This window comes from Nanorana parkeri, unplaced genomic scaffold, assembly GCF_000935625.1.
Source record: "Nanorana parkeri isolate BGI_ZX_2015 unplaced genomic scaffold, ASM93562v1 scaffold107, whole genome shotgun sequence".
Lineage (NCBI taxonomy): Eukaryota > Metazoa > Chordata > Amphibia > Anura > Dicroglossidae > Nanorana > Nanorana parkeri.
This window is the reverse complement of record NW_017306375.1, coordinates 2,020,889-2,036,816: the sequence shown is the minus strand read 5'-3', so window position 1 is coordinate 2,036,816 and position 15,928 is coordinate 2,020,889. Positions and strand designations below refer to the sequence as shown.

The following is a 15,928-nucleotide window of genomic DNA, read 5'->3' as shown; positions in this document are numbered from 1 at the left end:
GGGGGGGGGCCCCCGGTCGCCCCCCCCCCCTTTCCTGCCCTGCCAGGCCAGTGCTCGGATCAAGGGTCTGGTAGGACTGTTAGGTAGGACTGTTTTTCCTTATTTTTGGGGGCTGGGGTTCCCCCTTAAAATTCCTACCAGACCTCAAGGGTCTGGTAGGGATTTTGAAGGGAACCCCACGCACTTTGTTTTGTGTTTTAACTTGGGGGGGTCCCTCCTAACATTCCTACCAGACCTAAAGGGTCTGTTATGAATTGGGGGGGAACCTCACGCTTTTTTTTAGTTAACAGTGCTAGATGGTTATTATTCAGGTATGTAGGTTTCCTCCACTCACCTTGCTGCTACTGACTCCCCCAGTTTCTTTGCCACTTTTGCTGCTGCAGGTGGAGAGGGGACACTGGTGCTTCCCAACAATCTAACACCCAGCTTCTAAGACACTGCAGTTGGGCACCCCCAGCCAGGGTTCACCCCTGCACCCCCATCAACAATCTTCCAACACTGCTCACCCCTGCAACCCTCTTCCAATACATATCACCCCTGAACCACCTGCAACAATCTTTCAGCACTGCTCACTTCTGCACCCTTTGCTTCCACTCCAACACTGCTCATCTCTGCAACCCTCTTCAACACTGCATAACTGTGCATCCCCTTCCAACAATGCTCAGCTCTACATCCCCTGCCACCCTCTTTCAAAGCCACTAGCCCTGCAACTTGCTGCTAACACTGCTCACTTCTGCATCATCGCAGACTGCAGCCCTCTTTCTTATTGCTTATAGCTTGCCTGAAGTCTTAGCGACTTAGTTCAAGACTGCATCTGCAGGAGGCTGTGGGTAGTGCAGGGGCTGAGCCAAATTACTCAGCTATTATTCACATCCACCTACAGCCAGCAAGTGCAGGCTAAAAAATTACAGGAATAGCAGTGATGCTGGTGGGCAGGTGGGGACATAGCAGACGATGAATTTGAAAAAAATATTTGGAACTCTGAGGCATCAAACAATAGATGTGGGCACATGGCCTGGGTTAACAGCACTAGGTAAACAGCACTATACTCAGGCCTATCCTGGCTGGAGTAGACAGGAAGCTGCAGCCTGCCAAGAAAGTTGTGGCCCAGTGACAGGCCATGGCCCAGTAGTTGAGAACCACTGGTGTAGAACATATTAGTGTTACACAGGTTGCAGTCCAAAACACAAGTATAATGAGGTCAGAGCTGACAACCATGGGCTTTCTTTCTTTTTCCTTTCTTTATGGCCTACTGTCTTTATCATGCACAACAGCAAAAGCATTAGTAGAGTCAATTAATGTTTCCCATTTACAGCGTTATATCATTAAGTTCTTATCTTTACCTAGAAATATAAATAAACAGGACATACATTGATTGATAAATGACAAGCAGTGAAAAAAATCTCTTTTCATTTTTATAAATAATGAAAATGGGATCCAAAAATATATTACACTTCAGATACCGTACAATTTTATACCGTTTTAACATATATACGGAAGAGAACCATGTTACCATAGAGACTGAACAGATTTTTAAAATTAGCATTGTAAAGCATTTCACAGAGCCTGAAAGGTTAAAAGCTCCCTCCAAAAACTGTTATATAGATAAAAGAAGACTTTTAGACAGCAAATGTAAGATATATAATGTATTGCAGACAGTTGGCTCACAGGCCATTTAGTAGACATTCATGGCACATACCTGTCTAGTGAAATACAGCAGAGGTGGAGGATAGAAGCTGTGGTTAGGAGAACATCGAGTGAGGTTCGTACCAAGCAGAACATCTCCCCATAAATCCACTTATCCTGGATTAACTCAATGGCTCCAAATGGCATCACTAATACTGACACCAGCAAGTCAGCGAATGCAAGCGACACAATGAAGTAATTGGTTTTAATTTTCCTGCAAATTAAAATACAAAATGTCACACATAGTATGAGACTGATTAAGGGGCGGTTTCCTGCACTAAATTCACAATACTGTACATTAGGTGTGTTGAATGGCATTTGAATGGCACCCCAACATACCTCCCGGCGGCCTTGCACTGCAGCATTTTTGGTATCATCCATTTAGCGCAACATTTAGGTGCAAACCGGCCAAAAAGTCCAACCAAAAATAAATCTGTTATGGATAAATGTGATCCAATAACTTTCTGTATGCTTAACAATCAGGAACTGCAGTAGGATAATAAACCGCAACATCCCAAGCCTAGTCTTTCACCATGGCTCTAATCATTGTGGTCTTGACAGAATTTTCCCAATGAATAAAAAGGAATTCAGGAAGAGCTTTAGGGTCTATTCATACTTTCTTTTCCTGCATGAAAACACATAAAATGTAAAGTAGATATTTCATTATTTCCCATGTGGCTAGTTCACTTCTATGCACTGCAATTTAGGATGGGGCTCAAAGTGGAGCTATAAGGGTCCATTCACACCTATGTGTTTTCTTTACTGCGTGCTGCATTAAGCAAGCCTAGATGTAAGTGGGCCAATATAATCTTAGTCTAATGAAGAGAGTCATATGCAAAGAAGTGGTATTCTTTTTTGGGATCCCAAAACATGCTCCGCATGTTCGGCCGACCCAAAGTGCAGAAGGAGTTCGACTCAGCCGATCCAACATCTGGATCGGCTAAGCTGAACCTCCGGCAGGCTACTTGCTGCTGTTCGGTCTATTCTCATAGATGCCGAACAGCTGTGAGTAAACAGCCGAATGCCGCTGAGCGGCATTTGGCTCGGCTGTTCTGCTTGGTCCCTCTGTGGAACCGAGCAGAATAGAAAAATAGTAAAAAAATAATAATTAGAAAACGATTGTGCAGAGCTAGCAGTGACAGCTAGCTCCACCCAATTGTTTTCTATTGGCCGGGCGGTTCTGCTGCCGTCAAATTTAAAAAAAGAACACACCATAGAAATGCATAGCTAGATTCCTATTGGCTATTTCACTTTGCAATAGCCAATAGCAAACTAGCTATTGCACCCACCCTCTGCTGCTGTCAATCACCAGAGGGGGGACCTGATGGAGAACTGCAGGTCCCCCTCTGCTGATTGACAGCAGCAGTGGGCGGGTGCAGAATCTAGCTATGCATTCCTATGGTGATTTATAGGTAATAGGCCGGAAACCTATTAGACTCCCAGAGCGTCCGGGGGAGGAATGACAGATGGCGTTCCTGGTTACCTGGTAACCAGGAACACCATCTGTCATTACACACTGAGAACACGGAGAGGCCACTCTCAGTGTGTAATGACAGCGTCCCTGGTTAGCTGGTAACCAGGGACGCTGATCTCTCTGAAAGTGGCCGGAGCCAGCCGTGAGATGGCGGATGGCCACACCCAGCTGTCAGAAGCAGGCTGTCGGCCGGCCAATGGACGGCCATTTGGCCAGCTGCGGCTTTCACCGCGGCTATGTAATAGCAAATATAATGTGACAGGTCCTCTTTATGGAAACATCAGAAGCTGATGAAGCAGCAATCTGCTTCACCATCTTTTTCTCTTGGCCGCAGGAGCCAGGGAATGTAAACATTGACACCGGAAGTGATGTAATGCACATCACTTTCCGGGTCCAGTGATCAGAGGAGAAATTAGCGGCTAAAAGCTTGCTGATCTCCCTCCAATCGATGCCCAGTGTAGGCGGCGGTGGCAGAGGGGGGAGGGCACACTCCGCTGCTTGGCACAAACATTGTTGTATGATGTATAGCGGCCCGATCGATTCTACCTGAACAGCAATTGCCAGCTGATTACACTGGTACTAAGAATGCGGCTGCAGCCGCAGCTGTGTTCTTGGTATAACTGCCTCAGGGGGCAGAAGTTTAAAAATGGCCACCCACCTGAAGTGGCTCCATAAATAATGGCCCTAGAATTATTGCGCTCACTCCAGCTTGTACGGTGATACCCAATATGTGTGGGGCATTTTTTTTAGGCACATCCAACGTGTGTTTGGTATACAGTAATACCTTGGTTTACGAGCATAATTCGTTCCGGAAGCATGCTTGTAATCCAAAGCGCTTGTATATCAAAGCGAACTTCCCCATAGGAAATAATGGAAATTCAGATGATTCGTTCCACAACCCAAAAATATTCATATACAAATGATTACAATACTGTACTGTAATATAATACTGTACAAAATATAAAGACAAATAAACCAATTACCCATACCTTTGTGGTTGGTGTGAGGGGGACGAGAGAGAGAAGGATTATTGTGTAGGACGACTTTCACTATCACTAACGGAATCACTGCTATCTCTTGACTCAATGGAATCTTTTTCATTTCGTGAAACCTTAACAAGGAATCTATCCAATGTGACATTGTGTTGTCGTTAAACAGACTCATCGCTCACACAGCTACAGCCTTATTCGGGTGGCGCTTTTCTACAAAATTTTGCTCTTATTGCAAGACATTTGCTTGTATATCAAGGCAAAATTTTTCAGAAATGTTTGCTTGTCTTGCAAAACGCTCTCAAACCAAGTTACTTGTAAACCAAGGTATTACTGTATGTCTGTGTGTACACAAAGTCAGGTGATTTTAAAAACATTTTTGGGTGTTTTTTAGTTTATTTTATTTAACATAAATTTGTTTTAACACATTTTTTTACTTAGCTTTATTGCTATCACTAAGGGGCTAACAAGCCAGTGGCAGTGGAGCCCAAGACGCATGGCGGGGATGATCAGCAACTTGGTCAGCAGCCCATCCCCGACAGCTGATTGGAAAATGATAAACAACAGCACAATGATAAGGACTGGACAAGGGGGCTGGGAAACATTTGCAACCGGCAAGGATAAAAAAAGATATACTGGACTGGGGCCTGCAGCCAGTGACAGCTAATGAGCATTATACAACTATCCGTTCTTTCTTTAGTCATGTGAACACAGCACCTGACACATGTAAGTCTTCTATCATCAACTTCCTTTGTTGTTCTGATATGTTTTGCAACTGAATGCAAAAAGCTGCAAAGGAAGTCAAAAATGGAAGCTGAATTATACAAACTAAATGTGATGATGGTATGGAATGACCCAGGTTCTTCAAGACAATACCCACTATCACCATGACCACCAAACACTGCGGCACACATTGTATGTTGCACTTTCTTTAGTTCATTTCTACTATGAAAAGGCTAGTTGGGTGTGTTTGCCTCCCAGACCAAAAGTTCCCAATCTTTCCCTGCACCTAAGGTGCTAGTTATTTGTAAAAATATATAAAAGTTAGTAGTAGTTCATCGGTACTTGCAATGGTGTATTGAGGTTTTACCAATCATCCATGTGGTCTGAGGAAGCCACTTGGATGAAAGGTGAAACATGATAAACATTACAAAACAAGCCAAGCTAAAACTCACTAAATATTGTAAGCCATACCACGACCTGGTTAAATAAACATCATCACAGAAGTATATTTTTTTAATGCATAACTAGTTTCAGTTATGTTTTTATATAAGCTAGCAACATCACAAACGCTTACTTTAACAGCCTTCAGCCTTTTAGCCTTCAGCTTTTATTATTAATGATTAATAGTCTAGCTCAATGCATAATACTTCCAGGGCATCTGTAACAATACATATTTGAGCTTTTTCTTTACTCTCTTAAGAGATTACAGACTCATTATGTTCATTCCTAGAATCCTGACAGGTGACAAACTTAGAAGAATTAGCTGAAAGAAATAAGCAGCAAAAGGCTAATTTTCATGATATATTTATCTAAAATTACAGACAGGGTTGAGTCTCTATGTAACGAGACTCCCAGAATATGACAGCGCTGTTCTTGCCTCTAATTAGCGGTTGGTTCTCTGCAGAGAAGAAGGTGCTTTGTGGTTCAGGAAACATAAAGAAAAGATACATTTTCAGCTTTTTAAATGCCATACTGTAAAGATGATCTCAGCCAAGCCTGGCAAATCTATATCACAGTGATAAGAAACCATCCACTGTACTAAATGCTCTTTAGCTATTCCTGTCATAAACCAAGATAGCCACGGATGAAAGCCAGCTTCTGATAAGGAAAAAGTATGATTGTGTGTACCTTCAGTTGCAGTTTGGTAGTTTCTGTACTAGCAGTTGTATTGCAATACAGAAAAAGGCTTTGCTATTCTTTTTACAAAAACGTTACATTACTTCTGCACAAAGTGTCTAAAGGGTCAGTGGTAAATCACTCTTCTTTTAAAATGCCAAAACAGTCCTGAAGAGCTCTATGCATTCTCACATACTGGACAAAATGGTGTCATTTCAAACCATTACAGTCCTGATATATGTTCTCCCTCAGTAAGCCTTGATAAAGGGGGTATTTGTATGAGCCCCAAAAATGTGTTGGCTATTTCTATACTGTCAACCCTACATTGATTAAAGATGTATCCAAACTATTAAAGGAGACCTATGGGGTTTTCCCCATAGTTCTCCTAAGGGTAATGGCAGGACACAAACTAGTGTCATCTCGTCACCCAGAGCTGAGTATACCGTGAGCTACAGCCGCAGCTGAAACGGGTCCCGACAATTATGTCCACCCAGCTATCTAGAGGCAGAGCCAGCTGTACCCGCCCCCTCCCCCGTCCGTTCCGCCAGTCAGCGCTGGAGTGACGGACAGGGGAGGGGTGAATCCAGTCCCTCCCCTGTCACGGCTCTCTGCCGTGACAGGATCGAGAAGTGAGCGAACGCCAGTATGTGTTTGCTCACTTCCTGATCTACTGAGCCGACCTGTGACAGTTTCATTGTCACAGGTCGGCTAGAACTATGAGGATGAGTGAAAATCACTCACCTCATAGTTCTCCTTTAAATGGAGTGTGATGCTTCCATTCAAAATCCGGCAGTCTACTGTTGAACTGTACCTATTTTTTTTTTGTCGAAGCCCGTGGACGTGCATCAAACTTCCCCCTGTGAACAAAAAAAGTGAACCGTGAAATCACAGCACACAAAAACGTGCACAAGGGTGCAAGGTCCTTCCAAAGAATGGACCTACTTTCCCGACCCCCTGGGGCGCAAGGCTCCTGACAGGGGTTGAGACTGTTGGCCCACCAACCCGAAGGCCGGTGGACCCATTTCCTTCGGGGACCTGCCGGAGCGGGTCCCTCGCAGTACTAGGCAGAGAAACCCCCCTCCTGGGTGGGAGGAGACAGAGAACCCCATAGGAGGCACAGAATCTCCTCCCAGCATCAGGAATAGGCCCCGAAGAAACCTGCACCTTCAGCATCTGTGGGTCAAATAGTAAAATAAAAAAGTGCCAATCGTGGATAGAGTGCTTAAATAAATCTAAAGTGCCAGTGCACCACTCTGACAGGCCTTAGGGGCCGGAGTGCAAAAATATTGCCCCAGACTAGCCATAAGGCCTGTCTTGGAGGCGAAGTGCAGAAAATTGCAAGGTGGTGTGTGACCAAGTGCCAGTGAGTGATGTGGGGTCCCACACCCATGTGACTTCCTCAGCACCCCTGGGACGCCACCCCCAGGGGGCACAACACCACAGGCTTCTGCCGCCCCCCGAACCCTCGGGCCAGACCCCGTGGTTCTCCGCTCACATCAGGAGGTAGTGCCGTCGGGGGTCCTCCCACTGTCTAGGGTCTACCCGTACATCAGGGCCTGACGCAACTAGCAGTGGACCGAACCGTCCTCCGACACCCACCATTACGTCAGAGGGTACTAGAATGTTCTCCCATCGGGTGGCAACATCCTCTCCCCTCCAACAACTGATAAGAACGGATACTACACTTGATCTTAGCCAAAAGGCCGAGAAGCGATGTACCTATTGCACAAGTGCAGAAGACCATTCTCTTGCTGAAACATATTCACAACGTTCCTACCTAGGTTTTTTCTCACAGCTACCGTACATACATTATGGCAGTTAACAGGAAGCAACCAGGACAAGATCTGGCAAGATCGACAGGTATTTTCTGTAGTTGCCAAAAAAGTTCTTAGTTATCATTTCCTCTTCATCACTGGGATTCTGTACAATTTTCACAACTATGTTGAATTACAGGCAAATATTTTAAAAAATGCAATTGTGTAGCCCTTGCATATTTTTGCATTATCTCTATCTTCTGGAATCCTTTACACAGAAATCAAGATTGGGAGGGGAAGGGGCAACACTAGAAGCCAATCAGGCCCTATTGTATGCAAATGTGCTGCAAATTAACACACAGACAGCACGAGAGGGCAGAGTGGGTGGCTATTAAGTGTGTTACTGTCTAATTAGTGGGCTGGAAGTCGTGACACCACTGTACTGCCTAACTCTAACAGAGAAACTATTCCTGGCTAACCCTCTTGTATCATAATATGATTTCAAGGAGTCTGTTGCAATAAAGCTATATAAATGATAGAGGGAGAGTTATCAAAACTGGAGCAGACAGAATCTGGGGCAGTTGCCCATTGGAACCAATCAGCTTCTCTCTGCAGATTGTTCAGTAAGATTTGAAAATGAAAGATCGAAGCTGATTGGTTGACATTACAGCTGCTCCAGATTTTGTCTGCTCCAGTTTTGATAAATCCCCCTCAGTGTTTTGAATTTGAATACAGGTTTTATACAAGTTGTAGCGCTCACCCCCGAAGGAGCCGCTGGATGATCGGGTCTTCTGTATCACCTCTGTGACACACCACAAACAATGAATCCACAGCACACCAGCACACCTTGTGAGATTTTAAATAACTATTTACTGTATATAATAATCTGAATAGCAGTATACAACATCAACATTTATCTCTACACAGCATAACACAGAGACTGTATAGACAGTCATCTAGACTCCGCCCAGCAACCTTTAGCCCCCAGAGTTTACTTCCCTCCCCCCCCTGTAACACTCTGGGAATTGTAGTTTAAGTATCCATTTTCATTTTTAATTCCTCAGTGGCTGTGTCCACAATCCCCACAAAGCTGTGCTCTCTGGCTCCACCTGCAGCTGCAATATCTTTTCTCTTAAAGGAGCTGATCCCATAACAGGGCTACATTGTGTTTTCATAAAGACAGACATATTTTATATAGCTTTATGGCAACATACTTTTTTTTTCCAATATATTGCAACTTATCAAGTTTTAGATGTAGTGGCTGGATTACTTTCTTTTTTTTCTTTTTTTCCACCTGGCCGTTAAGTCTGTTATTTTTTAACTTCCTTTAACAGACCAAGCTGTCCAGAAAAGTGGCAGATAGAGGGATGAGACAAACCATTTAACACTGACAATGGTCAGCCTTTATTCATTTTTGTAAAACCATCCCAGGAGGAAACAACTGTTGCTCTAACTGCTTAAAACTTGTTAGCTGTTCAGATTTAATTTTTTTGTTAAGTATATCTAAATCTACTGGTCCATCTAACCAGTGGTAGACCGAATAACCAAAGGGCCCTGGTGCAAGATTTTATCTTGAGCCCCCTCACAAGCCGGGGGGGAGGAGGGTGTGCGGGAGCAGATCACACTGGCCCCCCAACCCCCCCAGTGGTCTCTAATGTTGCAGTAGCGTGCTGGACTCTGGACTTACCTGAGACCCTGCAGAGCACACCATAGATCCTGCATAGCCCACCTGAGACTCTCTATGGTGGGTTTTGCAGGGTCCCAGGTGGGCTGGTTGTTGGGGTCCCTTTCCCTGTACCTCCTCCCAACTCTTCTTACCTGCTGCTGCTGGGGCCCGGCCTCCTCCACCCCCTCCCCTGTCACCTCTGCCATGCCGCCTCTGGTACAGCTGACACTCATGTTAGGGGCCCCCCAGGCTGCCCAGACCTCCCACATGGGTACCAGCTATACCCCCCTGATGGCGGTGTTCTATCAAAGTTCGTGACTATGTTAGAATGTGTGACCGGTGACGTGGTGGTGGTGGAATGTGTGACCGCCAATAGATGAAGCATTCCAACGCTTTCTCAGCTGTTCCAGGGCAGATCGGCATCGCAAATCGCATGTGCAGGAAAACCGATCTGTCCTGGAACAGCTGATCGGTCTTGAAATGTCACTTCTATCCGACTCTGTGAGTGCGATCTCACATACCACCCCACTGACAGTCACCACTTTCTGCAGGGAGAAGATCTAAACCCCCCCCCCCACAAATGCAACCACCACATTTAAAAGATAATTATGGCCCAACCTTTTTTGCCTGTAGTTCTCTTTGGGGTCACAGGAGGACATTTATTAATGTGACCCAAAACTGTGAAAAGCCTGCAGCCGGGAAAGATCCTGACAATATTGTCTAGATCCCCCCCCCACTGCCTGATTGACAGCTGGCTCTGCCTCTCTAGAGGCAAAGCCAGCAGTGCCCCATCCATCCCTCCAGTCAGCGCTGGAGGAATGGAGAGGGGAGGGGGGCATCCCTGCATGGAGCTGTGACTGACAGTCACCACTTTCCGCAGGGAGAAGATCAGGAACTGAGCGGTCAACAGTTTGTGATCGTTCAGTTCTCAATCTATAGAGCCGACATGTAACAGCTGCAGTGTTACACGTGGGCTCTAATTATGGGGATGAGCGTATTTCACTCTCCCCATAATTCTCCTTTAAGGATTAATAAGCTGCAATATATTAACATTTTGTTTTATGGGTTTAGAGATGCATATCTTGCTGGTCTCTGGGAGTCCAACAGCAATATCAAGGTCTCCTGAGTCCAGCATTATATTCTGCTTCTGGGCATATCTACTGTATAACCCAATGGTTGATCTAATTTTTCAGCATTTAGTATAGCTTGGCAGGCTTTTCATAATTTATTTTGCAGTGCAATGCAGTTTGTTGTTTCACAACGTATTTTTGCTAAACATGATGAAAAATGTGTGCATAATGTGTATAACAGATTTAATCCACCTCTTGAATTAGGTTGGATATAGATTGAATATGATCACATATAAGAAAAGGTTTGTGATGTCTGCGTTTCATTTAAGACAAGTACATCATGCCTTGGAAAAAAAAAACATATTTGCAGGTATACCTCACCAAGACTGGGCTGGTACTATTAGAATCTGGAGCTCTGGTGGGGAAACATTGCTGCAAAATTTCCCATAAGTCTTGAGTTGATGCCAGTAGATGATTCAGTTCACTGACAACCAAATATTGAATATCATCTTTTTTGGCAGACTTGGTCTTTACACAGAACCATATAGTAAATACATTATATTTAATCTTTAGCATTATTTTTATCATCATAAATGTATTAAAGATCATGCTGTTTCAAGACTCACCTCAGTTGCCTATCCCGGCATACTGCCACCATCACTAGAAGGTTACCCAGAGTGGTCATCAGAATTACTGCTGAGATGAAGGTGATGAGAACTATCTTCTCCCCTACACCGAATCCCTCATGTGGTCTGCCAAAGCAAAGAAAAAGCTTCATCTTCACAATATATATCATATTACAGAATATATTAGTTGCTTATCACTAAGCTGGCCTTAACACAGTTGACTAAGGGTATACATCCTCCTGATTCTGTGTATGTAATATTCTTATGTTAAAGAGATCCTGTCACCAAACCATTCACTTCAACAAAAAATTCCCATATGATTATATGTGCATTTAACTTATACTATGCATGCTATTTACCTGTCAAAACCTCAATTGTATAGACATGCAAAGAACCTGCCGATATCACATCCAGTCTTCTGCTGGGTGTGATATGAGTAACCTCAGCAGACTCAGAGCTGTCACTCAAGTGACACTCTATAGCATCCCCTTTGCTTCTCCTCTGGCTACTACATAACAGGTTATGTAGGGAGGCAAGGGAAGAAGCACAAGAGCTTGGCCAACACAGACAGTGATTAGTCTCTCCCAGAAAAGGAGAGGGCTATGACATGAAAGAGGTGAGGGGGATGTGTTAGGGAATTGGCTCTTAATAAAGTCAAAAACACTGCAGGTAAGCATTTTTTTAAAGTTGGTGATAGGGTATAGGCATACCTGTATGGTGGTCTTTAGTACAGTCTTCAGCCCCCTCATGCAAATATTTTAGCAAAAACAAATGCTTAGAAGAAAGCATTCCAAATAAAGACATGAAGGCCACCGTTGCTACTTCCCATTCTGCAAATGCTAGTTTGCTGGCTGTCATGTTTATGCACTTGCTTCAATACTGAGGGGTTAATTATGGGGCTGACTAGATGGCTCTTGGAAGCATAGAAATTTTCATCACTCCACAGCGCCATCTAGTGGTGCTAGTGCCATGTGAGCAACATCGACCCCGCTATACGATGGGCGGAACATTTATAAAAAAGCCCCAATGCACCACGTACTTGGAGCAAATATGCAAATAAATACATTTTACATAATTTACAGTTAGTTATACAGATATACTCCAAACCTTAGTGAACCCAGCTGATTAGTGCATTGGAGACAAACGATTAGCATCTTTAGAAGAGGATTTGCATTTGCAGCACCCATATGTCTTTCAGGAAAGGCTTGCTTTTATGTACTATTGTAGGAAGCATGCTGTCTGATTAATTTTACCAACTAAATTCTAACAGCACAGACGAACAGATGAGACAGTCTTGTAAATTTTGAGGTTTGATGCTGCCCTCTCTAACCTGCTATAGGCACTGCCACTGACCTATGAATGTAAATATGGCCATTATTTGCTTACACAGCGATACAGTAGCAGACATATAGCCATATTAAAAAGAAGTTGTTAACATGTAAATTGTCAGCATGCAGACACATAGTGGACATATTGTATGTCTGCTGCAGATTACAAATCTCGCTATGCAGCAATGAGACTTGCTATACAATGTACCATGATACTGTTGTCTTTAAAGTGACACTAAACTCAGGAGTTAAATCTTAAAAATGCACTCAAGTACCTTAACCAGGGCTCAAAATTTCCACTCACCTGCTCGCATTTGGCGAGTAAAAATAAGGTGAGGGCGAGTGGAAATTTGGGTCTCCCAAGTACCGGTCCGCGGACCAACTCCGGCCCGCGAGCCGGTACTATATTGCCCACAGCCAGCTGACATATCAGGCACACTTGACTTGCGGGAGAAGCTCCACGGTCTGCATCTGTGTCTTCCCACCAAGCCACCAACCCGCCAAAAAATGTACGATTTTCGGCAGGTTTTCCAGCGTGCCTGGAAGAAGAAAGTCGTACGACCTTACAGTAGAAGCGGTCGCACGCTGCCCATACACCTGCCGATTATCGTACGGTCGCGGGATCACCCGCGATTATCGTACGATAATCAGCAGGTGTATGGACACCTTTAGTGTATGTGTATATTAAGGCCCCATTCACACCTACAGTATATTTCAGGTGTGATTAGAGATTCCTGTGTCAGGAACTTGCGTTTTCCTGCAGCAGCAATCCCTAATCTGCCGTTTACAAGCGACAACTATCATAAGATTATTTAAGAGGGTGTGTTTAGGGGCGGAGTTAAGGCCGGGGGAGGGTAAGGGTTAGGTGGGGCAACTGGTGGCTAGTGACTCTTAAGGCCTGGCTAGTAGCTCAGGACTTGAAATTTTGAGCCTTGCCTTAACTATTAACAAAAATGTATCTTATTTGTGTATCACTCAACTATAGAGCCTTACATTATTTCTGAATTCCTGCTGATGCTGTTCTTCCTTCTGGAGGGTGGCTACTTTTGTTCCCCATGGTCCCTGTGTGTGTTGTAAAGTAGCCACCACGCCAAGCCTGCTCCTATGATGGACTACAATCTCACGTTTACTTTAAAAATTTGTATTAAAGGTATTGTCTATTAGAGTGTGAGCTTGAAGTGGTGACTACTTTACAACACACACAGGGACCACCCTCCAGAAGGAAGGACAGTGCCAGCACCAATTCAGAGATGATTTGAGGATCTACAGCCGAGTGATACACAAATAAGATACATTTTTGGTAATAGGGTACTTGAATGCATTTTGACTCTTGTGCTTAGCGTCACTTTAAGTCTACTAATCAAGATTTCAGTACTTGGAAATTGTATTATTTTAATTCAGACTGAATAAGACTTTATTCAATAACCTGATTCTAGAAGCCCCTTGTTGCAGAAAAGACAACTGGGCCACTATTCAGTACCAATCACTGTTGCTCAAGGACATGCTCCTTTTTTCTTATAGTGTGTTTAACAAATCTCTACTGTGCTTTTTTTTTTACCTAAAATAAAATGGTGCTCATTGCTCCAGAAAAGACAAATGTATTTTTATTTTCCCTGCACATGATTGGCTATTCTTTTCAAGAGAATAGCTGAAGGAAAATTCCCTTGCAAAGTGAGCAGTCGATTTGCCTTTAGTGAATAGATAATTGAACTCAGCAGAGCTTCATCAACTCACTAAGCTAAAAGAAAATTCCCTTGCAAAGTGCAAACTGCCTTGCATAGTGAACAGCCCATTTGCCTTTAGTAAATCAACCCCAAAATGTTCTCACTAACCTGAGCTGCTTTATTGTTAACACACATGCCATTTGCACAGGACAGCACAAACCCTAATCTGTATCTAGTCCATCTACAGGGACAATTTCTCCCAATGAGGAGCGGGACAGCTGCCGCCGGCCAGAGGACTGCATTACCCAGCAGGCAGTCTGGCAGCGGTGCAGCGCGGCAAGGGAGGTGTGGCAATGAGGAGACTAAAGGGGTCCCGAGGTGGCTCCATGGCGGGAATCATGACCGGATCCGACACAGACCTACAGGGATCGTGGTACTGTGCTGTGTGTGACACCATCAGTGTATCACTCCCCTTTCTCTCCATGACTGTAGGATACAGTACTGTAGAAGTGATGGAGAAGAAGGGGAGTAATATACTGACAGTAGTATTTGTGACACCTGTGTACCTCCTGCCTCCACACTAGTATGTAATATAGTTTTATCTCTATTATTTATAGTAGAAAAGTATGTGGGGGGAATGGACTCCATACTGTCCCCATTGAGCATCCCCCCACATACTTTTTTTTTAACTATAATTTAAATAATAGAGATAAAACTATTTTTGAAAACAGCTGTAATTGATGATGTTATGATGTTCCCAACCCCCCACTGATATCTGTTTCCCCCCCACGCCCCAAACTAGCCCACCTGCACCCTTAAGGCTGTGACACACTGCACGCAAAGCAGTGTGTCACAGATCGCTGCCTTCGCGTGCAGTGTGTCATGTCATTTTCTCTGCGGCACGGCAGCTTGCGAGAGCGAGCATAGCTGAGCGTGCCGAGATGAAAAATTAAATCTTCAGCCAATCGGCTCGAACGTATAAACCCGCGCGTCAAGATGCGAAGGTCATTCGGTTATTACGTGTGAAACAATTGGCTGAAGATGCCGTCTTTTACCTGACTTTACTCAGCTCACACACTGCACGCAATCTAAAGTTTGACATGTTTGGTGTCTACTTACCCGATGTGACCCCGTCTTTTATATTTTACCAAAAATATGGGCAAGTGAATGGACTCCATACTGTCCCCATTGAGCATCCCCCCACATACTTTTTTTTTAACTATAATTTAAATAATAGAGATAAAACTATTTTTGAAAACAGCTGTAATTGATGATGTTATGATGTTCCCAACCCCCCACTGATATCTGTCGAGATGAAAAATTAAATCTTCAGCCAATCGGCTCGAACGTATAAACCCGCGCGTCAAGATGCGAAGGTCATTCGGTTATTACGTGTGAAACAATTGGCTGAAGATGCCGTCTTTTACCTGACTTTACTCAGCTCACACACTGCACGCAATCTAAAGTTTGACATGTTTGGTGTCTACTTACCCGATGTGACCCCGTCTTTTATATTTTACCAAAAATATGGGCAAGAATAAATGTTTTTTAACATAACGTAGGGAAAACATATTTTTTTCCACAATTTATGGTACTTTTTTCATTATATAGTAAAAAACAGGGCTTGAAAAATAACTTGTCCTCTTGTCTGTGACGAGAGGACATCGGTGCCGGACGAGTGACAGCGCACGCTGGTTTAAATAGTAACCAGCGAGCGCTGTGTCCGGCTGCTGACAAGCTACGTATATTACTAGCGTGGCGGGGAGGCCCGCTGCGCATATTGCATATCCAAATGGCGATGCAAGGCTATAGTCCGGTCATGCTGACTGGTG

General features: G+C 44.1%; 1 protein-coding gene across 1 annotated transcript in view; it reads right to left on the bottom strand.

The window, feature by feature from the left end:
* HTR4 (5-hydroxytryptamine receptor 4) overlaps positions 1 to 15,928 on the bottom strand; it is a 341,073-nt gene that overhangs the window by 99,711 nt on the left and 225,434 nt on the right. The window contains exons 3-4 of the mRNA XM_018553049.1: positions 11,105 to 11,230; positions 1,700 to 1,900 (exon numbers count right to left, since the gene is read on the bottom strand). Coding sequence (XP_018408551.1) covers positions 1,700 to 1,900; positions 11,105 to 11,230 — 327 coding nt within the window. The remainder of the gene's footprint in view (positions 1 to 1,699; positions 1,901 to 11,104; positions 11,231 to 15,928) is intronic.